This window comes from Anguilla anguilla, chromosome 2 (genome assembly GCF_013347855.1).
Source record: "Anguilla anguilla isolate fAngAng1 chromosome 2, fAngAng1.pri, whole genome shotgun sequence".
Lineage (NCBI taxonomy): Eukaryota > Metazoa > Chordata > Actinopteri > Anguilliformes > Anguillidae > Anguilla > Anguilla anguilla.
The window spans coordinates 18,100,723-18,113,573 of NC_049202.1; the positions used below are offsets into that span (position 1 = coordinate 18,100,723).

The following is a 12,851-nucleotide window of genomic DNA, read 5'->3' on the forward strand; positions in this document are numbered from 1 at the left end:
ATCAGTCTGCCTGTGCATTGCATATCGGTATTCAAATACATGTCATGTGTTTGTTTAATCATGTCTGGGTGGGTGATTTCACGGTCTGTCTTGTACTCAGAGCAGCAGAATGCTGTACTGAACGGAAATACCGCCACCCTTCGCTGCGTAGCGATAAAGGCATCCTTCATCCTGAAACCTGTCATTTATCGACAGCCAGAGCTTCCCTGGCTGCCTCCGGGAGCCGCGACTGGCGGGAGCAGGGGGGGCTGGAGAGAGAGCGAGGCGCAGTACTCTGCCGCCCTCTGCTGGCCCTCACCTGTAAGGCATTCACCACTTTGATCTGGTGCTCCTCACTCAGGGCCTGGATGCAGTGCTGGAACAGGCTGTTGATGTTGTCCTTGATCTTCATCACCTCGTCTCCGTCCAGAGACTCCAGCTTCCCCTCCAGGTACTCCAGGTTTACCTGGGGGGGGGGGGGGGGGGGGGGGGGGGGGCGGAGGGGCAGGGGTAGTGGGGAGAAAACCACATGAGGCCAGGACCCGGACAGTGGTGTAGCACAGTAGTTTAGATTTGGACTAGGTTTACTTTTCAAAGGTTTGCCAGCTTGAATCCTAGCCGCGGCACTGCTATTCTGTACCTGAGCAGAGCAATCAATGGGATTTGCCTCAGTCAATATGCAGCAATAGAAACAAACATGGCTAATGCATTTCTACCAAGCTAATAAAAATTCTTAATGCAAAGGCTTCCTCTCTAAGAGCACTTAGTGACTCGCAGTGACTCAGTTCACTTAAGAGCAAAAATGGTTACAAAGAAAAGGCTCCATGTGGAGAAGTAGGTGAGTCCCATCACCATACATTTTGGCTAATTTTTTATTTATTCGTTTTTTTTCCTCAAGAGTGCTACAATTCAGTTACCAAATATCACCTTTCCACAAGCACCAGAGCAGCTAAGCCAGGTTCCCAGAGAAGCAGAAGGTTCGTCCTCCTGCTTTCTGTTCATCAGCTACTAATTGCTGCATTAAGTGGACCGTTTTAGCAGCACACGTTCTTGGCAGTGCCGTTGAAGGGAAGAAAGCTGGTTATCCTGCTGGTCTCCAGCTTCAATATGTCTGCTAAACGCACAAATCTCCACGCAAATTTCTCTCTGCAAGACCGTCAAACTCGCTTTCAAGCAGATGCCAAAATAGCTAACCCGAGCGCACCACAACTGAGAGTTGCTTGGGTGTAAACCACACGCGCTGGTGTCAAGTACAGACATGACAAGCAGATGCACAACAGCTTACGGCCACCTAGTGCAAAGCATCAAATTCAGCATCTGAGCCTTTTTCCCTTCTCTCTCACCTTCATGAGGAACAGCTCTTCCCAGAAACGGGGGTTGTTCTTGGCCGGGTCTTCTTTCTGACAGGGGGAAGAGAGAGAGACAGAGAGCAAGCGAGACTGTGAGGGCACTTGTTTGGAATGGTCCCGTGGTAAAAAAATCACAGCTACTTTGCACTAGTAACCACTAGACTCAGATCACTCGGTTGCCGTAACGATGTCCATTGAAAAACACCATTATAAACTAACATGAGAAAAGATATCATTTGAATCAATTATCTCTATGGTGACCAGCGTAACACTGCAGGAAGTACAAAGGTTTATATGAATGTATAAATAACGGTATATATATCCACATACGTTACCTGCTACACAACGTATAATGCAACTAATCAGCCCATGTGCTGAAGGAACCACAGAAACCTCCTTACCGCAAAGATCTCGTCATACATCAGCACCACCTTCTCCTTCAGGGGCTTCTTGGAGGCAGAGGACCTCCTCAGCAGACCTGCCTTCTTCTCCACCTGGGCCATGGCTGGGTCTGGGGATACAAGGACACGCCCACCTTGAGACCAGTTTTCAAAGCAGTGGAGACATCGTGGAACCAGGAAATGGGGGACATGATTGGCTATGTTTGGTTTTAAAAAATAATAATAATAAAGAACTGTGCAGTGCAACGATCCCCCCCGCCCCCCCACAGCCAAGACTGAATCCCAGTCAAGGCATTGTCAACTGTGGAAGGGAGTCCTGCAGGGAGATGTCTAATTAAAGCACTGCCCGGTTGGGTATTCTCCTGTCCCATCATGCAATACTGGCCTCCATTTGACCAGCTGTCTGTGAAAGCTGCAACTGCTGAGCTGCAAACTTGAACAGAATTAGTCAATCAACTCACATCTCAGAGGACACACAAGACAGCCCTTGCCCTCCGGTGTTGACAGAGGGCTCAGTGGCAGGATGGGCCAGCAGGAACAACTGGTCATTTGCCGAAATGGGGAGAAAGAAAGGATTTCTGCATACAAATAGAACTTCATCTCTGGTAGTAACACAGGAGCTACAACTGCTCAACAGACAACGGGCTCCACACATCAACCAGTTATATAATTATGACACCATCAACCACTTTCTAAAGCGGCTTAAAATATGACAGTTTGTTTTACATTTAAGCTTTAGACCATGCAAAAGTACTAGTCCAGGTACCCTTTATCTACTTTATCTGTGTCAAGCGTTATAAAAATGAGCTCTCACTGTGCGACACAGACCTCTGAGACCTCGCCTGAAAACGTAACTCAGTTCCGCAAACAAGCGCCGCACGCCGTTTCTCAAGCGTCGATGGAAAAAAAAGCAGGAAACAAGTCACAAAAGGAGGAGGCGGGACAATGGCCCTACCCTTCCAGGTGCATCCAAGGACAAGTAGGGGCGAGACGCCGATGGCTAAGATCCCCCTCCAAGTGCGATTTCAATGGAGAAACTTACCAACTTTAACATTTGCAAACTTATTAAGCAGACATGCTAACTTATGCTACTTTTACAACTTAAATATTACCCACCTATAAGGAAGAATATGAACTGTGCGCTACCAATGCCTGTATTTATGGTATTTATGAGCCTTGCTCAAGGGTCTGGCAGTTTCATTCTATACTGGACAATATAAATACATCTTGTACCTTCTACATTTGACAATACAGCGTTCTGCTCCCAAGCTACAGCACAACTCTGCACTGGGACCCACAAAATCCACAGTATGTTTTTCGTTCGGCTTACCTGCACTGTAGAAAAGGCAAACATCACATGCACCTACCCCTATCCTCCACCCCAAACACACACACACACATATACAAGCCTTTAATGATGCTCGTGTCACCCAGCGACACCCTAGCAGACTGAGCTATTGCAGGGGCCCTAGGCTAAATCTGTACGACAATTAGCGTTTAATTAGTTACAGTCCAATCAAACACACATTCTAAATAAATTTGTATCACACATCCTAAATAAATGGGTATCCCTCATTACTGGGCTCCTATAACCCTCCCATGTGTCTCTCTTTCTGTATTAGCCTGTTGGACATGGGCCGCTTCCCTCCCTCCCTCCTTCCCTCCCTCTGCGGGCATGATCAGCAGCTGCACCCGCAGGCTGCTGATCGCTGAAACCAGCAAATCCGCCACTTCTGCGATTACAGCGGGGAAAAAATAAGATCGCGAATCCTTCCTAACTTCACAGCCTCGACCTGGGATTCGACCACAAGGACAGGGACAAATATTGAAGAGGACAGTAGTTCGGGGGAAATTTCTCTGTCTCTCCATTTTAACCGACTACTTTGCAGGTATCACTTCTGGCACCCATGAATGGACCACTGCCATGAACTGTGCCATCTATGTTAAAATGTAAACGCATTAGTCAGCAGTTTATATTTGGTTTTTAACAACCAGTATTGCACTTCGCTGACTAGCTTTTGGTGTGTCAGGTGACACGCTACATCACCACAGGAGGAGCGGCAGCATTTTTTCCCCCAGCAAATGCATTAATGCAACATTCAGCTAAGCTATTCGTTTAACGGGCACTGTCTGGATAGGACATCAGATTCAGAAAAAGTTTTCAAGATAATGTTAACGATAAATAAAACTTTAAAATTCAACCTCGGGGTGGTGTCCTACAGGACCCATCACACAGGGAATCAAAAGTGCCTATGAAGCCAATGTACCTGGGTAATTTTCTCTCAGGACCGATTTAGGTGCTTTTTTATGTTCTATGGCCATAAAGTCAGCCATAAGCCTCCTGGTTCATAATACATTTTTATGGTTTTTAATAGCTATTTTTCCATCCCAGAGAGATGGAGCAATAATTTGACAAGACACATTTTTCATAACTTTGCATGGCTCTCTCCCAACTTTTTGTAATTTAAACTCACTGACCACAATATAGGCTACTATTCCCCATTCTAGCCATGATGATGCCCTAAGGCTGTTTTTGATACAAAAACAAGAACCTGTTTCCTCTGATATTTATTGATTTACTCTTTAACTTATTTGTACCACAAGTTTAAATCTCATTTCAGGCTCTGTTTTTTTATTTCAACAAAGACATTAACTTCAACAGGGTTTACACTGAGCACAAAAAACAAACATCTGTGGCTCCCTCTGACCAATGTGATAAATTCTGAGCTAGCTCTGCAATGAATACACAAAAATGTTCCTTCCTCTTGAAAATACATCTATTACTTACTTTTGAGTTTTTGAAGTAAAATGAAAGCTAAAACTGCTCAATAGACTCCATGCATTAATCAGCCCTATAATTATGACACCAAAGACTACTTTCTAAAGCAGCTTAAAATATATAAAGTATTTGTCCAGGTACCCTTGTTATCTGTGTCAAGTGTTTTCTTGCCACAGCTAACAAATGAAGAGTATGCTACAATGAAATTTACCATAGCTCAGGATGACATAGTTCAGGATGACATACTGTCTTCCATGGAAAATATCAGGACAATTACTCTGATCACCGAATGCTGAATTTGCATGAGTTTAGCACCCCTACCTATGCTAAATCTAAACTATATCACCCAACTCACTTGCTTCCAACTGAAATAGCATTCTCAATTTCCATTTTCTCATCCAGACATCGACCTTCATGGTGTAAGATTATGCTTAGACTATAACTATCATTTGTGACCCTGATGACTTTACGTCAGCATAACTCCTTGCCTAAACCTGATTCAGTGCATCAGCTAAATTTAAATGTAAATATTAAGATTTGACAAAAGGCTACCTGAACAAACAGCAGAAACCTCATGAAATTATTACATTCAATCATTATCAACCAAAATACTTTGCATTATGGGGTTCCGACTTTTCTGTCAAAACTGTTTTATTTTCATGATAATGCTATATTTTCAATACAAAGGAATGCAAACGTGAAACCACCTTTTAAAAACAAAAAGAACATATGCAATGACACTGGACTTGAACATTCTAAAACATCAAAAACAGGATTCTATAGAACCCTACTTCTTAGCTCTCAGAGAATACTGTAATTAACAGAAAGAACTCCTTGGTCATTTCATATGATTGCAAAACTGCTGAACACAATTTGCTTGGTTAGACTTTCCTGGTTACTTTGACATGAGCCCCTTGTCTCTAATACCACAGACTTCAGTTATGCTTGCACTGTCTTCCAGTCTAAATCGAAACAGCCAATTGTGAGAAGGGGGTATTGCCCAATGAATTTATACAGTTCAGAGCGTATGTCAAATTAATTGACGCATGACCCGGAAGTTATTGTCAGTCGATAAAGTAACTGAGAAAACAACCTCTGGAATAATTTAGAATTCAACCTGCAACGACACGATGAAGTAAAGAAATCAGTTCAAGTAAAACACAACTGTATTAGCCAGCGCAGACAATAAAAAATGGCTAATTCTTGATAAATCTGTATTAGCCAGCGCAGACAATAAATAAATGGCTAATTCTTGATAAATTATGATAATGATAAATTGCTGTCTGATCTTACTAAGACAAAGAAAACATAAAACGTGTTGCGCCGATGACGTCTTGACGAAGATGACATCAGTTCCAATTTGCTATTTCGTTTCCCACGCTACTTTGTAACTAAAGTTAAATATGTAATGTATGTAGCAACTCTCTGCGACGTCTGTGGCATGCACATATTAAATGTTTGGCTGATCATTACCATGAATGACCACTTGCTTTCAACATTAGCTATCTACATAAGGTTGCATGGACATTATACTAATAATAAGATACTAATGCTAGGTGTAACCAAAACTGCAGGAACTCGCCTTTACGTGCAGCCTGGTTTGACAAGAAAACATAAGCAAACTAGCACCACTGGTTATTTTTATTCCCCACTCAGTCTTCTAATTTAAGGACAAAATGCTTGCTGTAGATAACGTTAACTAATTATATAATCTAGCTATGTTGGCATAATAACACACAGTTAATTCGAAAATGTTTGTCAGTATTTGCGCAATAAGACAGGCCCACGCTGTCAGGCTCATCTTCGTTCAGCTAGTGCTAGCTAGCTAGCCATTTTCTTGAGGGCCCTTACCTATTATTTTTTGGGTGCAGTGGAAATGCAGTTATCCCAGTTAGCCAGCTAAACAGTAATAACATCCGCGACAATTACACGATTTGTTTACGGGTACACACTAAAGTTAGCATCAACATGAACACTGCATTTTGCGCATATCCTAGATAAATGACTTGCTGGCTAGCAGCAAGCTAACAACCTCTCTCAAAATACTTTAGCTAGCTAACTAGCTAGACTAACGTTAGCGCTCCAACGTAATGTAGATGGTCTCCTTTACGTTTAACGTTACCATTAATGTCAGCCAACGTACGTACTCATTTTGCTGGTTTACTGTAATATTTGCATATTCTTTGCTAACTTTTTAGGAAGCCAACTGTTTGGCTTTCTTGTTAACTTGGCTTTTGACGACCATGTTAACTGGTTTGTTGAGCTACCTCGCTAGCTGATTGAATAAGTGTAATTGTTGTTGGTCATGTTTTATTTATGATTGAACAAACTAAGTGTTAGCTTCGGTTAGTAAGCAGGTTACATGCTTTCTCCCTACCTGAGTCAATGGATATTTCTTATGGATCCATTCCATTCGTTTAGAGAAGGGAGAAGTGGAATCGACGCTTAAGACAGTCTCGGGAGCCTATCGAGCCCTCCCACACAACATGGATGTTCCACCTACAGCACAGGACCCTGCTAGCCAGCTGACATAATAATAATAGGTTCTGTCGAACAAATAAAATAGATAACTTACATTTTATATAATTATTATATCACTTCCTAACCTCCCAAGACACAGTTATCTAAAGCATGTATATCCAGGTTATTTAGCCAAGTGAATATTAGCTTCCATTGTGCGTTTGCTGAATTGCTTTATTTGAGCTAAATTAAACTGCTATTTTAGCGGGGTAACTTATACGTGCTATTCTGCCTTAGCAGTGCGCTTACAGTGAACTCTCCTTTGTCACCAACCAACAACACATTTGTCAGGTAACAGTTAACTTGATCGCGATTACGCACTATAAAGAGTTAAAGAGCAATCAAACTTCTTGATTGACGGATCGATTCAGATACGACATCTTTAAAGGACGGAACTGCGTAAGGGGCTAAAAATAAAAGCACGCCTTCATTTTCTACTCCTCCTCCTCTGCAGTTAAAATCTATTGGTCTCCGGATATTAACAAACTCGTGATGTCAGGAGGTGCTGGAAAAGGTCGAGTACAGAAAGATCTAATGCATAATAAAGCAAGCTTACTCTCTCACGAAAGTATGTGGCAAATGCTACCAAAACGAATAAGAGCAAGTCGTTAGCTAGCTTAATACATCGGAATATGGACTCTTACTACATTTCTTTGGGAAATATTATACATGTGTAGCGGCAAGTATTCGTATATAGTAGCTAGTCGTGTGCTTTTTAGTTCAGTTTTACTTTCATGTCACTCGGCACTTCTAGCCCTGGGGCAAACGGAACATGAAGCGATTTGTCCTGGAACAGGTAACAGATTTTTGCGATTTTATCAAAGGCAATGATTTCAGTGACTTTTTGAAAGAAAATAATAGTTTTAATAGCTATCATAACGGTAACGCTAAGAGTTGCTTCCCCGATATTCGGATTTGTCCGGATGGGCACCACGTCCATGTCATTCTCCATAAACCAAAGATTGGACTCCTGACATTTGACAAATATCAAATCCCCGCGTTGATTCAAAATCGAAAGCATCAGGACTTATGCTTGACAAGGACTGTTCCTATTCTGGATGTCGTTTATTTAGCAATTTCTAGCAGCAACTCAGACGGTGGTTCAGCTGTTCTAGCTGTAATTTTCCAGAATGGCAAAACAGAATTCTGGAAGTACTGTGAAGTCAGAGCAGGCTGGTGTTTACTGCAGACCTCGGATTTGTGCAACAGTCCCAGGGCGAGAGTTGTCTCTGTATGCACCAGTGGGAACTTCATCGTCTGGTGTGAAGAGAGGCCCCCTTCGGAAAGCTCACCAGCTACTACTACAACTCCTAACACCCTCAGGTACTGTATCTGCAAAAGAACGTACGAGGTGGAGGATGGGGCGGTTCGTTTAGGAGGCGTAAAAATTGCATTGCACAACAATCCGCGGTACTCGGTGACCGCATCAGCTGAAAACGTTTACCTGCTACCGGACACAAAGGCGTCTGGCCTCGGAAGCATTTCCAGATTATTCCTGAAGTGGTCCCCACAGCGCGACGCAATCGATGTCGGTACTGCTTGCACTGGGATCTTGCCGAGGAGAACCACAAGCACCGCAAACAAGGAATCAGATTTCAAGAAGCTGATTTCGGACTGCGTAAGTGTGTTGTCCAATGTCAACCCCCCAGATATCTGGGCTTCCTGTGCTACAGAATGCGGGGGACTCGTGCTGCTCCTCAGCTCTGGCTGGACCAGTCTGCTGCAGAAGGACGGCGTCCTGAGGCAGGTCTATAAGCTGGCTGACAACTGCCTGACTAGCAGTGGTAGCAGAGCCATCCAGAGCAGCATGAAGGTCTACCACGACATTCTGGCCCTCACTGTGGGGAGGACCCTGTATTTGATTGACACTCAATGCGGAACAGAGCTGGAGAAAATGGCCCTGAGGAAAGAGGGGGTTCTGTTTGTGAACTACGAGAGAAAGCACACCCCTCACTTGCTCTCGGAGGCCGGACTCTTCCTCGTTAGGCGCGGGGAATCGGAACCCAGCCACAAGCTGCCTGAACACTTGCAGACCCTCAGGCCAGATTCGGTCCTGGCGGAGACCGTCTTCGAGGAGGCCTGCCACCACTACCAGCGGAGGAGCCTGAGCAACGTCCAGCTAACGGTGGAGAAGCTGAAAAACGGGGGAATGTTCCAGGCCCCCATCTCTCTGTCCTGCATCCTCAGTGACTACCTGAGGGGCGAGGGGTCAGTCGACGTAGCAGAGGGAGGAGCCAGCAACGGCGGCGTTGCAAACGGCAACCTGCTGAACTCCCTAGAGCCCGAGCTGAAGAGGCTGGTGGCGCTCGAGGACGTCAAGGCGTCGTTGGCCGGGGCCTCAGAGAAGGAGTTGGCCGGATGCTGCGAAAGCCTGGTTTGTGAGGAGGTGAGCAGGCTGCTGAGCTCGGAGCTGGACAGGGAGAACGTTCTCTACCTGAACACCGTGTTCAGCGCTTTCCCCGGCGAGTCGTGGCGGGCCCTGCAGGGGGTACTGCAGCTGGCGGTCGATGGGGAGGGCTCCTTATCCGCAGGGGCCCGTCCTGAGGTGTGGAAGGCGGTGGTGACTCCCGTCCAGCCCGCCACGGCCCCCGCCGCCCAGGGACGCGCGCCCGCTAATGTGGCGGCGCCGGTCTTCGAGCTCCTCTGCCGCTCCTTCCTGCAGTTCCAGCCGGCCCGGCTGCCCGGCTTCCTGGAGCTGGCGCAGTGTCAGGCGGGTGCCTCCCCCCCGCCCTCCTGGAGCTACGAGGCCAAGCGGAGCTCCGAGGCGACCCCCCTGTGCGAGCGCGCCCTGTCCGTGCTGCCGAGGGACGGGCGGCACTGGGACCTGGAGGTGGAGCTGCTGCTGAACAGCCGGGACCCCCAGGGCGTCATGCGGGCCCTCCGCGCCCTCGTCGGCCGGCAGCAGTGGGGGCGGGCCACCCAGGTGGCCGAGCGTTTCGGCCGGCAGAGCACCTGGCTCAACGAAGAGATCTTCAGCACCCTGCTGCGCGAGGTCTCCCAGCACCGGGACCTGGACCCCTACCTGGACCTCCTGTGGGCCCTCTGCCCCGAGGAACTGACCGTGACCGACATCCTGAACATTGTGCTGATGGACCTTCCCTCGGCTCCTCCGGGGGGCGCCGGTCCCTTCCAGACGGGGGGCAGCCACCACCTCACCATAGGCCTGCTGAAACCCCTGCTGAGCAAGGTGCTCCAGCGAGAGACCAAACACAGCCGGAGGTACGCAGACATCCTCCAGTGCTCCTACCTCCCCCTCACCGCACCCCCCTGCCAGGCCAAAACCCCGTCTAGGGTTGGGAAGGGGTCAGCCGGCAATGGCAAGATCTGCGACCAGAATGTTACATCTGAGGCTCGAATGCCGACGGAATCTCAGCATAGCTGAGTTGGCGTTTCAGTGCATGACCTTTGATTCCAACTCCTAACAATGAGGGACAAGAGAAGGGTAAACATCTCATTCCATTTAGCAACCAAAAGCTATTTCGCTGACTCTTACTGGCAGCCACTGTGTGTGGATCATTAGTCTCAGTCTTACGGAGTGCTTACCTGTGTCTTACTTTTTTGATCCAAAAATAGAAATGTAATGTAAATGCTTGTTTTGTCGAGAAAATTTACCAGTTTTGCCTCAGGTGCTGTTGCTCAGAGCTCTAGGAAAACAGCTGGGAGAGCATATCAAAGTGCAATGCTATATATTTAGCGAATGAACCCAGAGTGAGCAATGGGGATGAGAACTAATCAAAATAAGACCTACAGAGGAATGTACATTATTGCATGTTAGCCCTCCATGATCCTTTCTGAATACTAATCATTTTAAATATGGGCTCAACAGAATCCAATTCTGGTGTATTCACAAGTGCTTTTATTTATGTAATTACTTAAGTATAGCAAATTGAATTCAATATTCAGGGATTGCCACTGTAATAGTCCTACTTAATAAATATGTAAATTAAAAGTCAACATCCCGCAGATAAACACGGAATGTTTTCCATTCTTTTAAATGTTGATTGTTGATGTGAGGGATTGCATCAGCTCATCTGCGAGCTGCATAAGATGTCTTCATTTCAGTAGCCTTGAATGCATGGTCACTCTTAAAACAGGCAGATTAGTGCCCGGTGTGATAAGCCAATCTGAACCAATATTTAAAACTGATGAAATTCCAGATAAATTCTTTTTGTTCTTACTTTTAATGATGATGTGTGTCTGTATTGAAAAACACCTGATTTGTTTGAATAATTGGATTTGAAATCCTGTTGTGGTTTCGTAGCCTATTTTAGGCTACCCAACTCCTTACAAAGCCAACAATTCAATTCACCACCACTCGCTCTCTTAATTGTCTTGTTCTCATTCTTTAAAAAGGCATTTTGATCACTTAAACCTATAAAGACACACTCTGGACTCCGCAATGTTGTGGCTGCATATTGGTCTTTGAACGCTAAGCTGCCTTATGCTGTCCCATGTGGAACTCTAATTACATATCTGTTTTATTCCTTCATCAAAGTTGTTCCTGGTGTGGTGACAGATTCACAGTGCATTCTGGGAACTGGAGGCCGACTAGAACAACTGAGTGAACTGAGGTTTTTTTTTTTTTTTTTTAAAGTCAGTATTTTAGTAAGATAATCAACCACATAACTGATTCAAGACAGCCACTTGTAAAAGCTCTAATGTCTCATATTGAGACTGAAATAAAAGATGGCTTGTTTCAGGGACTTCTTGATCAAGGGTCCCATTCTTCACACGTGCTCTAGAGAGAGGAATGTCACATGCCCATGTCTTGTGGGAGAGATTTCTACTCTAGTCGTGAGACTAGTTCCTGATTTTTGTTGTATGCCACTCTTTAAACAGTAACGCATAATAAATCTTAACTTAAAAATCTTAGCTCTGCACTTTAAATGTTTGCGGTCCTGTTTTGCGTAAACGCTAAAGTTTACATCCTTAAACACTGTATGGCCTCTGTATGGTTCATATGATTCATTAAGACAGTTCAAGCTGAAACTGCTGTTATATCAAGCATCATAATACAAATAAATAACTTTAAAATAATGTATTGTATGTACATTGTTTAAATGTGTCTTGATAATTTGTAATTTGACAGTTTTGGGCCACAAATATCAGCTTGGGTTTGACTGTTGTTTATTTTGATATAAATGTCATTTTAAAAGTCAGAAGGTAGGAGGGCACTGTTGCTTGGTAACAAAAAAAATGGATCAATGATGTTTGTTCAAAGGGGAGCCCCAATCACCAATAATCTACACTGTTGTTTCAACACTTTTTTTACCGTTTGTGTGCGTTGGGGAGACGGGGTGGTGTACAGACAGATGTCCAATTACGATTTTTAAAAAAACATGGATTGTAGTGTGTGTAAGGTGGGCGTTTTGCAATTGAGATTCACATAGTGTTAAGTGAGTTTATTAGTAATTCCAGCCATTTTCCATTAGTCTGACTTCTTAGCACACTTCTAATCAAACTGAATTATCTAAGGTAGTGTTGTCCTTTCCAGTCAATGCAATTTAAGATTTTTTTTCCTCTCTCTCCTGTGGCTCCCCCAGCATTCCATGCCAGGACTCACAAAACTCCCACACTCAGAACGTTTCTTCTCTCTCCCCAGTAATGCTCTGATCCAGTGAGGGGTGTCAGATTGTTTCATTAACGGGAATAATGATTCATTGAATCAGGTGGCTAAGCGCCTAACAGGAAATGGAAGCCTGTTGGCACCCTGGCTGAGGACCAGGAGATCAATTAGCCCCTCTGAACACCAGCTGTGAGGCATTACCCATAATCCCACAGGTCAGAAAGGGCCATGCTCGTGGAATATAAAACATTAGTCGA

At 44.9% G+C, this 12,851-nt stretch overlaps 2 protein-coding genes across 4 annotated transcripts in view; one reads left to right on the forward strand and one right to left on the reverse strand.

Moving 5' to 3' along the window:
• Positions 1–7,373, reverse strand: part of armh3 (armadillo like helical domain containing 3) — a 59,956-nt gene extending 52,583 nt beyond the window's left edge. The window contains exons 1-5 of one of the 3 annotated variants that reach the window (XM_035403711.1): positions 6,886–7,373; positions 2,191–2,270; positions 1,730–1,839; positions 1,323–1,379; positions 299–445 (exon numbers count right to left, since the gene is read on the reverse strand). In XM_035403711.1, coding sequence (XP_035259602.1) covers positions 299–445; positions 1,323–1,379; positions 1,730–1,831 — 306 coding nt within the window. In that variant the 5' untranslated portion in view covers positions 1,832–1,839; positions 2,191–2,270; positions 6,886–7,373. Of the gene's footprint in view, positions 1–298; positions 446–1,322; positions 1,380–1,729; positions 1,846–2,190; positions 2,271–6,885 lie in introns of all 3 variants that reach the window. The other 2 variants (XM_035403712.1, XM_035403710.1) reach the window with 2 other exon arrangements.
• A 63-nt stretch (positions 7,374–7,436) lies between these two features.
• On the forward strand, positions 7,437–12,065 carry LOC118220094 (Hermansky-Pudlak syndrome 6 protein-like). Its single transcript, XM_035403709.1, has one exon. The coding sequence runs from the start codon at positions 7,801–7,803 to the stop codon at positions 10,408–10,410; it is 2,610 nt and encodes an 869-aa protein (XP_035259600.1). The 5' UTR covers positions 7,437–7,800; the 3' UTR covers positions 10,411–12,065.
• The last annotated feature ends 786 nt before the right edge of the window (positions 12,066–12,851 follow it).

Excerpts from the sequence above, each read along its gene's own strand:
- LOC118220094 (XM_035403709.1), top strand. The coding sequence starts at position 7,801 with ATGAAGCGATTTGTCCTGGAACAGGTAACAGATTTTTGCGATTTTATC.